The sequence below is a fragment of the Polypterus senegalus genome, chromosome 2 (assembly GCF_016835505.1).
Source record: "Polypterus senegalus isolate Bchr_013 chromosome 2, ASM1683550v1, whole genome shotgun sequence".
In the NCBI taxonomy this organism is placed as follows: domain Eukaryota; kingdom Metazoa; phylum Chordata; class Cladistia; order Polypteriformes; family Polypteridae; genus Polypterus; species Polypterus senegalus.
This window is the reverse complement of record NC_053155.1, coordinates 128,327,962-128,347,890: the sequence shown is the minus strand read 5'-3', so window position 1 is coordinate 128,347,890 and position 19,929 is coordinate 128,327,962. Positions and strand designations below refer to the sequence as shown.

Sequence of the window (19,929 nt, the reverse complement as noted above, 5' to 3'; positions counted from 1 at the left end):
GCTTGGTATTTAAGTGCAAATGCACTATTTCCCACATTCATCTCCTCTCTACTAGTTATTTTAAGACTATTTAAAAAAAGTCAATACCATATAGCTCAGTTTTTAAAATTTCAAAAAATTTATTTTTTTCATTAAAAAAATCATTCTGTTTTCAGTTATCTCACTGAAAAATTAACAATCCTGAGAAATTTCCTTCACAAATAAGTGAACCAAATTTCAAAGAGTTCAGCACACTAGGATCCACGTTGCTACATGTAGACACAGACAGATATGACATTGAATATGGGTGTTTCACATTTGTCTTTATCCTTTTACATTAGCTGGTTTACTCCTTAGTGGATTAACAAAAACGCTTGTAAAGTTGCATTTCAAAAATGTTAGGGGCATGAAATTAAACTAAAGCGCAAATTGTATTTCAGATTAACACCATTCAAGACTAATTTTAATTTTTTTTTGTGATGTTATTAATGCAGAACATTTTTAAATTAGTGAAGTTATTGTGATGTAAACACGTTAAATAATAGTATTATTTAGTGTTTTTTAAATACCATGGAGAGTTGTGGCCTCATTGTTTTTCTTTGGCCATATATTTTGAACCATGACCAAATTTTACTTGAGCTTTAACCCTTGAGATATTTTGAGCTAAAATGGGACTTTTAATTTTATAAATCAGATCTTAATTATGTAAACATGTATAGTTACTACATCATCAGAACAGCTATAAATATAATAATTAATGTCAGTATCATGATATACTGGAAATAATTCCCAGAGGATTTTAGAAATTCCATTTATTGTCAAAATTATGACAGACAAAACACAATATTTTGGACATGTCAGTAACATTGCTCAAGCCTACTGTAATCATTATTTTTCATTCATAACATTCAACCAGTTGCTAAGGCACACACGTTTGTTCACATTTTTAGATGCTAGAGTAGCATTTTTTTTGTACACAGTTTGAAGAAGAAAAAAGTCACCTGCACATTTCATCATTGAACAAGAGTATCATTGACTGATTTTGAAATGCTTGCAAGAATAACAAACATCACAACATCCCAAGTCTATTGTCAGGTTATATGCAGGTAATTGTGCTTGTTCGTATTTATTAATATTTAGTTTCTGTTTATGCTATAAATAACATTACTTAGCAGAGCATTGAATTGCTTCTGTGATTACTCGTCAGGTAATTTTGGATAGTTGGAGTGAGTGGGCAATTGCCCACATGTGTCTACACAGCTGCTCTAATGTCATGACATCTTTTGAGAGTAATTATCAACTCAATCTCCAATTCTGACTTTCATTCTTTTAGTGAAACCAAGGTTTGATTAGGCAGTCCCAGACTCCCCTGGGACCCCTCTGATTTGTACTCCTTATAAATATTGCTTTTATTTAAAAAACTTTGTTACTGCATGTAGAAGAAATATTTTCTTAATGCTTTGCCTGTGTGTTAACAGCAACATGAAATACTTAAGTCACATTTATTTAAGTAAGGTCAAAACTAGGGCTACAACTAACAATTATTTTGATAATCAATTAATCTAGTAATTTTTCTGCCAATTAATCGATTAGTTGGATTGTTAAAAAAATAATTTGATATTAAATGAATAGTGTATGAACTTTTCACCAAATAAAGAGATTTGTATAAAATTTCAGAAATGTATTTTTTAAATGAACTACTTGTAGATATTTTAAAAAAAATACAGATTTTTATACAGCATGTATATAATAATAAATTGAAAATAAATAGTAATAAAAAGAAATAAAACACTTAGTAGCACTACTGGCTTTGGTTGTGCAATGAAACATACACGCACGCAAGATTTCCTTAAAAAAAATGAGCAGTTTTCAATAAATGAACTACACTCGCAATTTCCCTTATGTATTCAAAATTGAACACGTATTTTAAGTTTTTGTTTATTTTTTTCAGTTTCTCGCAAAGCATCATGTAAATATATCCAAATATTCCAACACAGAAGAATCTGTTGTACCATCATGACAACAAAAACTTTTTATTTTTTGTTAAAGTCTACAGTAATGTTTGAAATTAGTTGTCATATGCTGGGGAAATGTTCAGACTATTTGCGGTATTTCCTTTACTGAAATGTGCTCTTAGATTTTCACGTTTTAAAACTGTGATCTTGCCATAATATCTGTTTTACCAGCTAAAATAGGCTTGCTACAGCAGCACTTGCACATTCTCGCGTCATCCTCCAGATTGTTTAAATGTCATTTGAAGTCCAATAGCCAACTAGGCTTGAACTTTTGCTTTTCCACCTCGCTCCTGTCTTTTGACTCAGAATGCATGATACTGCTTTCAGTCATGGTTGATATACTGTGAGATTCACAGCAGCAATCTCACTGAGATTTTGATTTAATTTGCACACAAGACTGAAAAGAAAAAAAAAAGTTTTCTGCTCAGACAGGGACTTGCATTTCTTCACACCCATTTTTTTGTAAAGACACATGTTAATGTTACATGTGAATGCAAGCGTGTAATGCAGCACTGTAATTTAGCAGATATTGCAAGTTAAAATCTGAATGTTTACTAACTAGTGGCTAATGACACATTTTTTATACACCTATCATGAAACTCATATGTTACTGTTTTATTTGCATTATTGGGGGCAGGAAATTATGTCATTATGCTAGCCTAGCAGAGGTTGTATTCATATCATGTATATCACATAGTGCTAAAGTAACATTCAACTTACAATGATGACAGAGTGTCTTACTCCTTCTTGTTTAAATGTTTGTGTATCTCTGTTGTGTTCCCATGCCATGCGAGGTCATAACCACAAATTTTGCAACTCACAATGTTTTTCTTTCTGCATTCAAAATGAAGTTCTTCCAAACTCTGGAAATCCTAGGTTACACTGTCTTTTTTGGTAATTGCATGCCATCTGCTTTTTTTCAAATGTGTTCACAACTGAATGAAGTAATGCTGCAATTGCACAGCACACAGTGTGCAACTTAATAATGTAATCAACTAATCGATGAAAGTGATCTTTTCCAACGTTTTTAATAATCAACTATTATTTATAATGATCACTAGTTGTTGCAGCCCTAGACCAAACATTTTATGTCTTTGACCTAAAGAACTGGGGTTTTGAAAGTATGCTGGAACTAAATTAAAAGATTCAATGCAATTAGAAACAATAATGCTATTAGTAACAAGCTAAAATTGGTACATCCTCCTTTGTAACTCAGGATATTGCTCTTATGGATGAACAACAAAGAGAGGAGTTCATTGGCAAAATTGGCATTTCAGTTGATGATGATGATGAAGACAATTTTGAAGAAGATAAAGAGGATGATGAAGTAGAGATTCATAAGTACAGCTGCAAAAGATGTCAGGTAACTAAATGAGTGGGTGTGTTGGTATTGTGATAGACTCTTGTAAACAATTCTCTGTCCAACATAACTTTGACATTTCGTTGATCACTCAGGGTTTCTAGAATTTCAAATATGCATAAGCTCATTATTAGACGTACTAGAAAACCTTAGCAATTTAGCGAATTAGGGGCAAACTTTCACCTTGCATACCATTCTACATTAGTGTATTTCCTTTTAGTAATTAACTCCATATTTGATTAGATTAGATAGACTCCCTACGCTGAAGAGATTATTGGACTAGTGGAGCATTTTATGTATGAGATTAAGTTCTACTATTTGATTGGCATTAACTTAAGCTTCTCAGATTATTTTCCAGCAGATATTGTTAAAGACATGACCTTATTATTATATTATTATATTGGTAACTAGGTAAAAATAAGCCTAAAATAGTCTATAATTCTAAACCAGCAAAAGCAATTTCCCATAACATACAATATGTTCAGATTTATTTAGGTTAGCTTTGGCCATTGAAGAATATTTTTCAGAAACTAATGAAAATATGACTACTTCTGTACCTTTAGCAAGTTAGACAAGCCACTCTCACAAACCTTTAAGGTGATAAACAGTTTTGGATGTTGCATATGAAGTTGTGGTTGTTGTGTATTTGTTTATATAGTAAAGGAATAACAGTTGGTTTGTGTATCATTATTATGGTAAAATATGATGTTCAAGCATCCACATTCTCTTTGTCAACCCACTAACTAAAACTAATTTGCAGGTACACATCTTTTGATTAATAACTTTCTTTTCACCAGCAGAGATTTTTTTTTAAATACTGCATGGTTTAATTTAGCAAAGTGGAAAAGTCCTACTCTGCTTTTAAAGCAACACAAGGTTTAATTTTGGTAATTTTATGCCATTATAGAATTAGTTGAAAAGTAAAGACATGATTATTGCATGCTTTGAGAGCTCAATGATATGACCGATTAACTGTCAGATAAGTGAGTGGCAAGATTATTTAGTTTTAATACACTATCAGATATAGCCATGATAAAAGGATGTATGTTTTGAATTTATCCTTATGAACTTAGAAAAAGGATGGCTGAATAAACAACTATATCTGACAACCATGTCCAGTTCAGGATCACTGGGAGTCAGTGCCTATTCTGGCTAAACTGGGTGCAAGATTAGATCCAACCTCACACACATCCCTGTATCATTCCAAAATAAAATGTATGTAGTGTTTCAAAACTTCCACATTGACCAGTGGCTCAGCTTATAATATTATAAGGCAAATCTCCCCAGCAATACAACGTGCACTTTTAATGGAATCATATAATCTCAGAAACATGTAGGGCTACTGAAATGACACACTTAATTCCTGAAAACAAATGAGCAAATACTGCAAATTTGTATTATTCAGTTGTTTTTAACTAAAGTAATGTTAATTAGTTTAATAGTATAGCAGATGTGACTAAAGCATAAATGAAATAACCATCCATCCATTTTCTAACCCGCTGAATCCGAATACAGGGTCACGGGGGTCTGCTGGAGCCAATCCCAGCCAACACAGGGCACAAGGCAGGAACCAATCCTGGGCAGGGTGCCAACCCACCGCAGGACACACCAAACACACCCGCACACCAAGCACACACTAGGGCCAATTTAGAATCGCCAATCCACCTAACCTGCATGTCTTTGGATTGTGGGAGGAAACCCACACAGACACGGGGAGAACATGCAAACTCCACGCAGGGAGGACCCGGAAGCTTAACCTGGGTCTCCTAACTGCGAGGCAGCAGCGCTACCACTGCGCCACCGTGCCGCCCATATGAAATAACATACAGTATATTTGAATGTTATGATGCTGAATTATTACTGAATGGAAGGAATATTTTTTTTCCAGTTAGTTCAATTCAGTGACTAATTCTATATGAATACACAGGCATAAGTAACAACAAAATCTGATCAAAGCAGCTTGAAAATAAAAGAAAAAGACTGTTTTATAGCATTTCTGATATAATAATCTTAAATTGACAACTTTAATTTTACAAAGGTAGCCTTTAATTTGGGGCAAATATACAAATGAGGGAAAGATTTGGAAAATGAAAGTATTAAGTATATGACATTGTTGTTATCCAAAAATATATCATTCAGGTACTGATAAAAACATAAATCACATCACAGCAAATGTCACAAACCTGACAAAGTGATTTTTCTGACAGACTTGATATGAAAATCGTATTGTTACATAATGAAAACATCTTGAGTTACTGTGGTAGTAATTAATTCATGTGAAAGTGATATAATAATGGCTGAAGTTTTGGTTTTTTTTAAATTGATTTTAAGTAGTGTTTATTTTCATTGACTGGAGAGAAAATGTCAGTAGAAATTTATCTTCTGCACATGTTAAGATAAATCAGCTAATCCATGATGATCACATCATTCTTTATGCAACCTACTATGAAATCTCCCCTACAATTGTTATTAAATTCAGGAAAAAGCCACAATCAGTGTTAACTGAGTAGACTTACCACATATATATAAACTGCTCAAAAAAATTAAAGGAACACTTTGAAAACACATCAGATCTCAATGGGAAAAAGAAATCCTCCTGGATATCGACTGGGTAATGTGTTAGGAACGAAAGGATGCCACATCGTTTGATGGAAATGAAAATGATCAACCTACAGAGCCCTGAATTCAAAGACGCCCCAAAAATCCCCAACATCGGTGCATGCTTCTAATGAGATGACAGATGGTGTTGTGGGGGACCTCCTCCCAGATCTGGACCAGGGCATCACTGAGCTCCTGGACAGTCTGAGGTGCAACCTGGTGGCATTGGATGGACCAAAACATAATGTCCCAGAGGTGTTCTATTGGATTTAGGTCAGGAAAGTGTGGTGGCCAGTCAATGGTATCAATTCCTTCATCCTCCAGGAACTGCCTGCATACTCTCACCACATGAGGCCAGGAATTGTCGTGCACCAGGAGCCACTGTACCAGCATAGGGTCTGACAATGGGTCCAAGGATTTCATCCTGATACCTACTGGCAGCCAAGGTGCCTTTGTCAAGCCTGTAGCGGTCTGTGTGACCCTCCATGGATATGCCTCCCCAGACAATCATTAACGCACCACCAAACTGCTCATGCTGAATGATGTTACAGGCAGCATAATGTTCTCCATGGCTTCTCCAGACCCTTTCACTTCTGTCACGTGTTCAGGGTGAACCTGCTCTCATCTGTAAAAAGCACAGGGCACCAGTGGTGCATCTGCCAATTCTGGTATTCTATGGTGAATGCCAATCGAGCTGCATGCTGCTGGGCAGTGAGCTCAGGGCCCATTAGAGGACATGGGGCCCTTGGGTCACCCTCATGAAGTCTTTCTGGTTGTTTGGTCAGAGACATTCACACCAGTGGCCTGCTGGAGGTCATTTTGTAGGGCTCTGGCAGTGCTCATCCTGTTCCTCCTTGCCCAAAGGAGCAGATACTGGTCCTGCTGATGGGTTATGGACCTTCTATGGCCCTCTCCAGCTCTCCTAGAGTAACTGCTTGTCTCCTAGAATCTCCTCCATGCCCTTGAGACTGTGCAGGGAGACACAGCAAACCTTCTGGCAATGACACGTATTGATGTGCCATCCTGAGAAGTTGGACTACCTGTGCAACCTCTGTAGGGTCCAGGTATCGCCTCATGCTACCAGTAGTGACACTGACTGTAGCCAAATGCAAAACTAGTGAAGAAACAGTCAGAAAAGATGAGGAGGGAAAAAACAGTTATATATGAAAGAGTGTATGATATATAGGACTTGAAGTCAATAATAAAAGTTTGCCCCAACAAGCAAAGTTCTTCTAGGACCTCACTAAATGAAAAAGTTTAAAAGAAAAATGCTAACTGTGTACATGGGTGCTCTAGTTGTATGGATTCTGTACTCTAGACTCACCTTTTAATAGACAATTAGGTCTATTATTATAAAACCTTGATCAAATTTATATCTATTTAATGGTCATCAAGTGCTTTTAAAAGAATGTTGACATGTTCACAAAGATGCACTGCTGGTGATAAAATAAGAATTCTTTGTTCTTTGGACTCACTGGAGGTAGCAGCAATGGAGAGAATTAAAACAAAGCTGAGTGTTGTTATGAACAATGCTGTACATCCACTCTCTAACACTCTCTAACTAACACTGAGTAGTTTCAGCCAACAAATTGTTCAGCTTTGTTTTGTTTAAATTTTCCTCCTTTTTAGTCATTCTGATGTGTGTTCAGTGAAACTGTGTTTATATATATATATATATATATATATATATATATATATATATATATATATATATATATATATATATATATATATATATATATATATATATACTAGCAAAATACCCACACTTCGCAGCGGCGAATTACTGCCTTAAAATTTTTATCAAGAAGAAAAGTAAACCTTTATAAACTAAGGGAAATTACACCAATAATTATTTGTTAAGGATCTCTTTGTATGCCATGTTGTCAGTTCGGCCCTCCGGTTGTAATATGACCAAGCTGTGCGCTGAGCTTACTCTTGAGCATGCAACGTATAGTTGGCCATGTGAAAAGCAATCTTGCCAGCTTGGATTGCTGCTGTCATAATCGGTTTGAGTTTCATGGTTTGTTTCAATTACGTTAGTATTTGCAGGACTTGTTGTGTTGAAGTGACATTCGGCATCTATCAAGCGTAAGCATAAAACCGATTTCATTGATAACTTCGCATCCAGCTTTTAAAAGTTTAAACATCAAAGTGTCCACTACTCAAATCGTCACCTGTGAATATAAGATGTTTAAGAGGCATTGGCAGTTCAAAGGTGTAAAATATTTGGCCATTTCGGTACACTTGAAAGCGACAACCGAACAATTCAGCGGCAGCCATCAACTCAAATGCAGAACAATAGGTGAAGGGCTGAAGCATTTCACTGTTATAGTGCTCCTGTGTAGTATAATTATCTCCTGTACCGTCATCAGTCCACACCTTGATCCTGTCCCAGTCATTCAATACATAAGACACAATGTTCCTTCGGATATCAAGAGTGAGCCTGATATGGCCGTGCAATATGTAACACAGAGAATGGAAAAGGCAGGCACCATCTCCGGGCATGGAAACCACTCGGTAAGTGACAGTTCTTTGATCGATGGTGATCACCTCGATAGACATGTTAATGGGGGTACGGTTGGAATGATAAAGGAAATGGGTACCTGAACAATGTAAAGTAAGTCTAAAATAACTACACAATAACTATAATCGTAATAAATGAACAATAAAACAGCGGAGAAGCCGTGGATTAAATAAAAAGGCTGTAGTTATCAGCAGGGAGACGTGAATCCCGTGGCGAAGCAATGAAGGGAATGTAGAGACTGGAGCGACGGACGGCCTTATATAGGCAGGCAGCCAACAACGTGGGAGGTGTTGGGATGGAGGACCCAACGCCGCCTCACACGGTGACCGAGGTGCAGGCTATGGACGATATATATGCGTAAGTAGGATTCAGTTAGCGTTGGGAACCCGCGTACCAAATTTCTTGAAGATGGGCCCATAAGTAACAAAGATCGTTGAAAAGTTCAATATGGCGGACGACAGTGGCATCATACCACCGAAATAAGTACCAAATTTCAGCCTTCTACCTACATGGGAAGTTGGAGAATTAGTGACGTTGGAAACTTCAATATGGCGGCAGACAGTGGCGTCATACCACTGAAATAAGTATGTACATTGGTTTCGGTTAGCGCAGGGAAGCCGCCTACCAAATTTCGTGAAGATGGGGCCATGAATAAGAAAGTTCAACATGGCGGAAGTTGTTGACCGTTATGACCGTTACGTGTAGAATTTCGAAATGAAACCTGCTTAACGTTTGTAAGTAAGCATTAAAGAATGATCCTGCCAAATTTCAGCCTTCTACCTACACGGGAAGTTGGAGAATTAGTGACGTTGGAAAGTTCAATATGGCGGCCGACAGTGGCGTCATACCACCGAAATAAGTACGTACATCGGTTCTGGTCAGCGCAGGGAAGCCGCTTACCAAATTTCGTGAAGATGGGGCCATAAATAAGAAAGTTCAACATGGCGGACGTTGTCGACAGTTATCGACCTTTATGACCGTTACGTGTAGAATTTCTAAATGAAACCTGCTTAACTTTTGTAAGTAAGCTGTAAGGAATAAGCCTGCCAAATTTCAGCCTTCTACCTACATGGGAAGTTGGAGAATTAGTGATGAGTCAGTTAGTGAGTCAGTCAGTCAGTGAGGGCTTTGCCTTTTATTATTATAGATATAAATATATATATTCTTTTATTTATATTATTTATATATATTTATGACTGACGTCAGTTATAATCATCAAAATTAAAAGAAATAAACATTTGAAATACATCAGTCTGTCTGTAATAAATGAATCTAATATACAAGTTTTACTTTTTTAATGGAATTACTGAAATAAATCAACTTTGTCATGATATTCTAATTTTATGACCAGCACCTGTATATGTATATATATATAGAAAACCTTTAGAATTTTCTCTATTTCTGCATAAATTTGACCTAAAACATCATCAGATTTTCACTCAAGTCCTAAAAGTAGATAAAGAGAAACCAGTTAAACAAATGAGACAAAAATATTACACTTGGTCATTTATTTATTGAGGAAAATGATCGAATATTACATATTTGTGAGTGGCAAAAGTATGTGAACCTCTAGGATTAGCAGTTAGTTTGAATGTGAAATTAGAGTCAGGTGTTTTCAATCAGTTGGATGACAATCAGGTGTGAGTGGGCACCCTGTGTTATTTAAAGAACAGGGATCTATCAAAGTCTGCTCTTCACAACACATTTGTGGAAGTGTATGGCACGAACAAAGGAGATTTCTGAGGATCTCAAAAAAAGAATTGTTGATGCTCATCAGGCTGGAAAAGGTTACAAAACCATCTCTAAAGAGTTTGGACTCCACCAATCCACAGTCAGACAGATTGTGTACAAATGGAGGAAATTCAAGACCATTGTTACCCTCTCCAGGAGTGGTTGACCAACAAAGATCACTCCAAGAGCAAGGTGTGTAATAGTCGGCGAGGTCACAAAGGACCCTAGGGTAACTTCTAAGCAACTGAAGGCCTCTCTCACATTGGCTAATGTTCATGCTCATGAGTCCACCATCAGGATAACGCTGAACCACAACGGTGTGCATGGCAGGGTTGCAAGGAAAAAGCCACTGCTTTCCAAAAAAAAAAAAACATTGCTGCTTGTCTGCAGTTTGCTAAAGATCATGTGGACAAACCAGAAAAGGCTATTAGAGAAATGTTTTGTGGACGGATGAAACCAAAATAGAACTTTTTGGTTTAAATGAAAAGCGTTATGTTTGGAGAAAGGAAAACACTGCATTTCAGCATAAGAATCTTATCCCATCTGTGAAACATGGTGGTGGTAGTATCATGGTTTGGGCCTGTTTTGCTGCATCTGGGCCAGGACGGCTTGCCTTCATTGATGGAGCAATGAATTCTGAATTATATCAGAGAATTCTAAAGGAAAATGTCAGGACATCTGTCCATGAGCTGAATCTCAAGAGAAGGTGGGTCATGCAGCAAGACAACGACCCTAAGCACACAAGTCGTTCTACCAAAGAATGGTTAAAGAAGAATAAAGTTAATGTTTTGGAATGGCCAAGTCAAAGTTCTGACCTTAATTCAAACAAAATGTTGTGGAAGGACCTGAAGCGAGCAGTTAATGTGAGGAAACCCACCAACATCCCAGAGTTGAAGCTGTTCTGTATGGAGGAATGGGCTAAAATTCCTCCAAGCCAGTGTGCAGGAATGAGCAAAAGTTACCGGAAACGTTTAGTTGCAGTTATTCCTGCAAAGGTGGGGTCACACCAGATACTGAAAGCAAAGGTTCACATACTTTTGCCACTCACAAATATGTAATAATCGCTCATTTTCCTTAATAAATAAATGTCCAAGTATAATATTTTTGTCTCATTTGTTTTAACTGGTTTCTCTTTATCTACTTTTAAGACTTGAGTGAAAATATGATGATGTTTTAGGTCATTTTTAAGCAGAAATGTTGAAAATTCTAAAGGGTTCACAAACTTTCTGGCACAACTGTATATTTGCATATAGTGAGGGGAGAAGTGATTGTGAGAATGAATCAGTATAGATGCAGTTTTCCAGACATTAACCTGGGTAGTGGTGGTGACGAAGGAGCTAAGTATGCATACAAAGCTATGAATTTACTGATCAGTGTTTATTCTCATCCTTGACCCTAGTCACAAACTTAGGGTAGTGACTGAAAGAATATGTTTAAAAGTACAAGCAACAATGACTTCAGAGTGGTGATTTACAATGATAATAATGTACTTTGCATGGGTCATGCTTAGCTTTTAATGTTGATTTAACTTAGAATTTGCAAGAAGCTGTAGAGATAAGGAGCATGTTGTTATCATCATTTTTGTCAAAACAAGTTTCTCTTGTACAAAATGAATATAAGCATTCTTGTCTACCACTCTTTCTAATTGTCCAACTGCCAGGTGTCTTGATTTGAAAAAAAGTCCAAAGGCTGAATGACTTGATGACAAGACAGCCTTCGTATATTAACAACTCCTTAAGACAAATGGATAGAAGTAGTATGAAGTGATATAGTGTTTTTCTACTATTATTCACAATGTTTATTCGATAAGTTATGCAGTTTCGTACACTGTATGCCCCTTTCCACCATTGTAATCTTATTTTTAGTTCCTCATGAGAACCATTCATTTCTGTCATTCCACAAAAGCCAATGCCTCTAAATTTGGCAGCAAAAAAGGGGACTTGTGTACTACTATAGTGTTGCTTAATTTTTGGAGTTTAAATTATTAGACTGACCTACTCCAACCACAAATACTAACCTTAAAGTTAGTGGGGGTGGAGCATAGTTGTCTATAGGTCCCTAATGTTAATGTCCCCTTTGGGTGCCTAATGTTAAATACGAAAATCAGATTTGCGTCACAATAATAGAAAAGGGAACTAGCCATCCGTGCCATCCATTTAGTACATAAGTACCCAAAAAGACAATCTGATTTTCTGAAGACTGATTTTTCCAGAACAGATTGATTGTACCTAGAACCATAAATCAAGCCAAAATAAATAGAGCTTATTTCAGTTTTTGTTGTTGAAAAGAAGATTACATTTTATCAGTCCTTTTTTTTTTTTTTTATTCATACCCTATATCGAAAGTACATTGCTCACAAGTGTGTACAAAATCCTTGATTATAAAAAAGACAATGCTCATTGTGAACATTGACCTGATTCATTCATTGCTTAGAATGCAAAACAAATTTTAAAAATACAGTGCAACTTTTACTGTATACAGCAGTCAGGACTGCTACAGTGACTTACTGGAGCTTTCTACCCGTGACTTCCAATATAAAACTAAATGTATTGGCAATGCTCAATACTTAGATTTTAAGCTTTATTTTGGCATATCACTTGTGGCATCAAACATCAAATAGTTTCATTTCCTATTCCTAGCCATTTCACTTTGTTCTGAGTTTAGTCCTAGTTTAGTCATAAAAGTTAATTTTATTGCCTGTTAGTGATATCATATGTACCACTACAGTTACGCCTTCCATTAGCAATAAAGTTATTTAAATTATACCAAAAGCTCAATTTAGCATTTATGTTACTTCTAGAGACTGTGTAGTCACAGATTTAACAAAAATGTGGTTGTGTGTTATAGGCACAAATGTCAAGTTTATATGGTATAGACCTGCACCAGTGTCTTGTGAGGGTATGGGTTACATTAAGATTTGTAATGTTTAAAATAAATAAACCAGATAACCACTTCAGAATCATGTATTGCAAATTACAGGGTAAGTGCCTTTTCTTTGTTTAAAATATACATGGATAAAATCAAAGTTAACTCAGAAGGCAAATAAATCATAATTTTTTTATTGTAGGAATTTTCCTTTTACTTTGATGTACTTACATGACTTACACTAATAATTAATTGAAACTGTATGATTGGTTAGTATTTGTTTAATTGCCCCACCATTTATACTCTATTGTGCAAAATAAGTCACATTTCATTATGAAATATCCATAAACATTGCTGTTCTTAATATAGTTTTTTTGTTTTTATTTTGATGTTCTAACATGAAATTTATTGTGCTTAAGGTAACCTTTGCTAAAGGGAAAGATTATTTGAAGCATATTATGGAACTTCACAAGGAGAAAGGATATGGCTGCAATATCTGTAATCGGAGGTTTGCTTTAAAAGCCACCTACAATGCCCATATGGTGATACACAGGGAGAATCTTCCTGATCCTAATGTGCAGCGGTGAGTAACTAATGCTTTTTATAACAAGCAGTATTTTAAAGCAAACCCTGGTATTATTGCATTTATAAATTAGTTCAGTGTAAAGTTTCTTGAATTATATAATAGTCAACCTTTTTGGAAAAAAATTTAGTCCAGTAATAATTGACTTGACAACTCTGTTTCTACACATGGTGCAGTAGCATTTTTGTTTTTTGCCAACAGCTGCTATTAGACATATTATCAAAGTATTTGCATTAATAGTATATATACTGCCTTTATTCATCTGAACAATGTCCTATATTACATTTATTCATCTTTAAAATATCATCTTCATCCTAGCAAATAAGTATTGAGAAAATTAGGAAGTATTAGTTCTAGTATTCTGAACTCTTGAAAATGTTACATTATTCTCAACCTCAAAATCATAAATACGTTATTTTAATAAGATGGGCTTCTACTGGAAGTAAATAATAGATTCAGGTTTGCAAGCTGTGTTGATTTCAAAGGATAGAGCAAGCAGTTACTGGAGGACCTTTGTGGCATTATCTGAACCTCAGCATGAAAACACTGCCTTTCTTATCTCTGTGCTGTAGAAGATAATAATCTATGTACATGCACTATCCAAAAAACTAAATATATATGTTAATTTGCCATAAACTAAGTTTAACTATTTCATGTTTTAGATATGTTTTTGATTTATTTTGCATAGAAAGTCAATTTTTGATGTAATGTCAATATTTTGGATAAAATGTATTATTTGACATACAGTATACTTGACCGAAGTTTAGAAATTGTTATCAGATGTTCACAGAGTTAATGGAATTATTCTTGAAATTTGATGTGTACTGTACTTCGTTTGGCTGTATTTTTATGGATGTCTTGGCAATGTTTTTTTTAAAAAAGGTCTTCAATATAAATTACACTTTCAGGTATATTCATCCTTGTGAAATCTGCGGAAGAATTTTTAACAGTATAGGTAACTTGGAAAGGCATAAAATAATACACACAGGTAAGACACTGTATAAACCTAACCACCTTAAATATTTAAGTGAGAGATACGAACAACAAAGTTTTGAGTTATTCTGTGAATGTATAGCAAGCCAAGAAAATTCTTCAAAATATATTATTTCATCTTTCAGGAATAAAACAGTTTAATCTTTTGTCTATCTGTAATGCTGTTACTTCAGAGCATAGCTACATGCTACAAGAGGGTGTGTTAAATATGTTATACTACTGCAAGGTTTCTTTACATTTGCAATCTAGTTTTTAGGTTTTCTCAAACTTTATCTGTCCTGGAAAATATAATCAGAATTCCAGATTTATTCAGTGGTCCATTTCTTAGCCTGACTGTTCAGATTTCCATTATGTACATACTATGCTGTAAAGCTGGTTATATGAAACTAAACTAATGTTGTAGAACTTCAGAGTAATCAAGTTTCCTTTAAAAATAAACACTGATTTTTTTTGTATATGTATGTATATTCATAGCTGTGTTATTTAGATTTCTGAATCACTGTGAATGCCTTTGGAATACAATTTTTTTTAACATTACTCAACCTTTTTATAATTGTCATCAATATTTACTTAGATTATCTTTGGACCCAATAATAAAGATTCAACTATTTACTATTAAAAGTGAACTTGCACAAATCTCTGTGGATTAAAAAAATGACTGTTGGTTAAAAATGTCTAGATGCTACCTAGGTATTCTCATATAACAGGCATCACGACTGCAAGATCATTAGATTGCAATTTTTATAACATATTATTAAACTTTCATACTTAAACTTCAACCTTGTCAGGTGATGGTACTGGTGTTCCAATATTTGTGAAAATTTCATTATACAGTAATCCCTCGCTATATCGCACTTCGACTTTCGTGGCTTCACTCTATCACGGATTTTTATATGTAAGCATATCTAAATATATAACGTGGATTTTTCACTGCTTTGCGGATTCTGCGGACAATGGGTCTTTTTACTTCCTGTACATGCTTCCTCAGTTGGTTTGCCCAGTTGATTTCATACAAGGGACGCTATTGACGGATGGCTGAGAAGCTAACCAATCAGAGCACGCAGTTAAGTTCCTGTGTGCTGAATGGCTCAGCGACGAAGCGGCAAATTCAATTCCGCGGCGTTAACCAGGAAGTCTCATCTCGCTCATTCAGCATCAACGTGTTTCGCTGTGTAAAGAGTCAACTTTTGTGCTCATCTTTGTGCATAGACCAGCCCTTCATTATGGCTCCAAAACGATCTGCTCCTGCTACTGCTTCAGGGGCCGTTCCCAAACAGCGACAGAAAATGTTAACGATTGCCGAAAGGTAACTGTTTTGGATATGCTGAAGTAAGGGAAAAGCTACACCGCTGTAGGACGCCATTACGGCATCAATGAGGCTATGATTCTTTTTATTTAAAAAGTAGGACAGAAATATAAGATCTACGGCCGCAGTGTCCTTTTAACCAGGGTGCAAAACGAGTTGTAAGTGGATGTAATAAGGCAGTAGTCTGGACAGAATCTGCTTTAGGGATTTGGATTGAAGACTGCCGGAAGAAGAACAATGGCGGTGCTACACAGTCGCCTGAAGAGGCTCCTTTGGAAGAGCTGTAACGCTGTCCTTTGTTGTGCAGTAAAACTAAACTCATCATTATCGGACAAATCATTGTGTCATTGTTGGTGAGTAACCATAATTAATTTTCTACTTACAGTACTTAGTACATGTACGTACGTTTAGTGTCACTGTACGCACATTTACTGTAAACAATTTTTCTTGCATTGTACGTATTTATTGCTGGTGGCCTGTCTATCGTAATGGCTGTAACATATGTGATATCGGAGACACTTGCTATCTTTAAAATAATATTTAGGCTTTACTGTATATAAACAGTGTGTTTACATACATAATTTCAATGAATCTTACCTAATATCTAAGAGAATACAAAGGGTTTATGCTGTATAACTGTGCGGGGAATATTTATAAACAGTGTGGGAGAGTTTATAAGGGCTTAAAATATATAAAAATAACCATACAAACATATGGTTTCTACTTCGCGGAGGGGTTCTGGAATGCAACCCCCGCGATCGAGGAGGGATTACTGTAATTAATCATGAAAAAACTCCTGTGATGCTGTTTATCTACTCAGTCCCTTTTATTTTATTATTTTTTTTGTTTGTGGAACTTCATTATACTCAAGTTGGATGTACAGTTAACACACTACACCCACAAATTATGAAGTTACAAGCATCTCTTACACAAAACATCTTAAGGTTGCTTAGGCTTCTACCTTTTTGTTCTACACCATGATCTACAGCTGTACCAACTGTAAACAGGCTGTGACATTATAGTCTGCTAGTTTTCATGTAGCTTTGGGAACCAACTGCTGTACTAACCTTTTTGTGTTCAAGTGCAAAGTTTTGTTCTCTGTCATTAGTACTGTCTGGCTCATCATTTAAATATATATTTTTGGCTATTGATTGTTTGCAAGTCACCTTGGACAAAGGTGTCTGCTAAATAAATTCCATTTGTTAGACATGAAAAGATTCAGAGGGCCCCATTTTGTTTAAAAGAGACTGACAGTGAGCAACAATTTGTGGTATAGCTTCAAGTAGCACCAAACAAAGAACAGCAAAAAGCAAGAAAATGGATAAACAACTGTGTGTAATGTGCCGGACCAATCAAATGTGACTACTCATAGGTTTCTTCTGTGAAAAATGGCTGTAGTCTTGCTATGTGTGACGAGTAGTAAGAGATCAATAATGCAAAGCGTGTCTTTCTCTGACTTCTTTTTCATTAGATCATATAATGTTTGTGGAGAACTGTAACTTCACCTTTAAGCATCTTCCTCCCTATTGGGGTTTAGAGATTAAACAGTTAATTGCTTTCTGGTTCCTCTTGTTGGTGGTGGCTGCTTATAAGGAAGCTCTAGAGAACAGATCAAGAAATGAAAGGCTGCTTTGGACACAAAATAAAGTGTTTCATTGATAAAAAAAAAATTAGATAGTGACCTAATAATTCCATTGAATCACAGTACACTGAGTAATGTGATGCCAGCTAAAGTCCTTTAAAACTTTCCATTCAATTATGAATATCTAAATTGTAATATATGTCTTTTTTTGCTTTTGTTGCTATAACACTTATCTTAGTTTTATAATTGACTCATTTTGAATGTGTTGAAATGCTGCTGTGGTCAGTAATGACATTTATTTTAAAAGGTAATTCCTAGAATAACATGCAAATTAGTTTTACTTCTACCAGCTCACTACCTTTGGAGTCTGTAATTGCTATTGTTCAACATGAGGACAATAGCTGTGCCCAAAAAAGTCAAAGAAAACATTTTGAGATTGAAAATTGAGAATTATACCATTCAAGACACTGGTAAAACCTTAGGGTTACCTTAATCAACTGTCTGGAATTTCATTAAGAAGAAAGAACACACTGGTGAGCTTAGCAATTCCAATGGGACTGGTAGGCCAAGGAAGACCTCAACTGCTGACAACAAAAGAATGCGCACTATGGTAAAGAAAATGCCGCAAACGTCTGTTTGATGGATCAGAAACAGTCTTCATGATGCAGATGTGGTGTGTCAGAGACTACTATTCACAGAAAACCTGAACATGAACAGAAGTACAGGGGCAACACTGCAAGATGCAAACCACTAGTTAACCACAAAACCAGGATGGTGAAGTTGCAGTTTAAGAAAAAGTACTTCAAATAGCCTGCAGAATTCTGGGAAAAGGTCTTGTGGTAAGTAGTAACACATATCAGAATGATGGCAAGAATAAAATATGAATATGAAAAGGAACTGCCCAAGATCGAAGGAATACCACCTTTTCGGTTATACTGTATATATGTATACATATACATATGTAGAGGTGTTATGGCTTGGGCATGTATGGCTGCTACAGGTACTGGCACGTTTATCGTAATTGATGATGTAACTGCTGGTTGGCAATGGCACAGTGAATTCTGAAGTGTATAGAAACATCTACTCAAATTTGAATAAATGACTACAAACTCATTGGACGACACCTTATCCTACAACAAGATAATGATCCAAACATACATCTAAGGCAGGGGTGAGCAGATTCAGTCCTGGAGGGCCGCAGTGGCTGCAGGTTTTTGTTCCAACCCAATTGCTTAATAAGAAGCCTTTATTGCTCAAGTAACACTTGTGCTTCACTTTAGTTGTCTCGCTCGTTACGATTCTGAACCCTTATTGCTTGTTTTAGTGTTAAACAGCTGTTCTCTTGGTTTTTAATGGCTTTTTATTAGCAATAAGATTCAAATGACAAAAGAAAGCAGCTTTTCTCCATTTAGCTTGTTACCATTTACACCTGTGTGTTTTTATCAAGCACTATTGGTTTTAATTAAATACTTGGAAGGAAAGTGAAGAGAAAAAAGTGAAAGATTGAGTATTACTCCATTTTAGCCTTCAGATAATTTAGATGATATCCTTACAAAGGGGAAGAACATCTAGGATATGAGAATGGCCTGATATGGCAGAGTTAAAGCACTAACAAGCCATCAAATTAAATTATTGCCACGGATTGTTTTCTAATTAAGCAACTGGGTTGGAGCAAAAACCTGCAGCCTCTGCGGCCCTCCAGGACTGAATTTGCCCACCCCTGATCTAAGGCAACACAGAAGTTTTTTAAAGTTACAAAAATTGGAACATTTTTGAATGGCCAAGCCAGTCACCCAATTTAAAACCAACTGAGCATTTCTTCCATATGCTGAAGAGAAAATTTAAGGTGACAACCAGGGGTTGAAAATGGCTGCATTACAGGTTTGGTAGAGCTTTAACAGAGAAGATCCTCAGCTCCTGGTGTTGTCTATGAATTGCAGACTTCAAGCAGTCATTACATGCAAGGGATATGCAACAAAGCACTAAATGTGACTGTTTTAATATACCAACCATTACTATGTCCCAAACATTATGGTGCTTTGAAATGAGGGGCCATGTATAAATAGTGGTGTAATTTCTACATGGTGTGACTGAAATGTATCAAATACCCTTAAATTAAAGTTTGCAATGTGCACTTCAGTCATGTTTGAATTGTTTTATTTCTAATTTTAAACTGTGGAGCAGAGGGGTAAATCAAAGAAAAATGTGTCTTTGTCCCAAACATTATGAAGGGCACTGTATATACTGTGTGTGTGTATGTGTTTTTAAATTTTATTGATTTTATTGAAATCAAACAACATTCCATAGAAATAGATCAATTTTACAAAAATAGGACTGAACACACCAATCCCTGAGAAAGAGTGCATGGGCAGCAGAATGAAACTTAAAGC

At 35.8% G+C, this 19,929-nt stretch overlaps 1 protein-coding gene across 3 annotated transcripts in view; it reads left to right on the top strand.

The window, feature by feature from the left end:
* Positions 1-19,929, top strand: part of prdm15 (PR domain containing 15) — a 133,683-nt gene that overhangs the window by 79,424 nt on the left and 34,330 nt on the right. For all 3 annotated transcript variants that reach the window (XM_039744578.1, XM_039744577.1, XM_039744576.1), the window contains 3 exons: positions 3,211-3,357; positions 13,495-13,658; positions 14,567-14,646. In XM_039744578.1, coding sequence (XP_039600512.1) covers positions 3,211-3,357; positions 13,495-13,658; positions 14,567-14,646 — 391 coding nt within the window. The remainder of the gene's footprint in view (positions 1-3,210; positions 3,358-13,494; positions 13,659-14,566; positions 14,647-19,929) is intronic.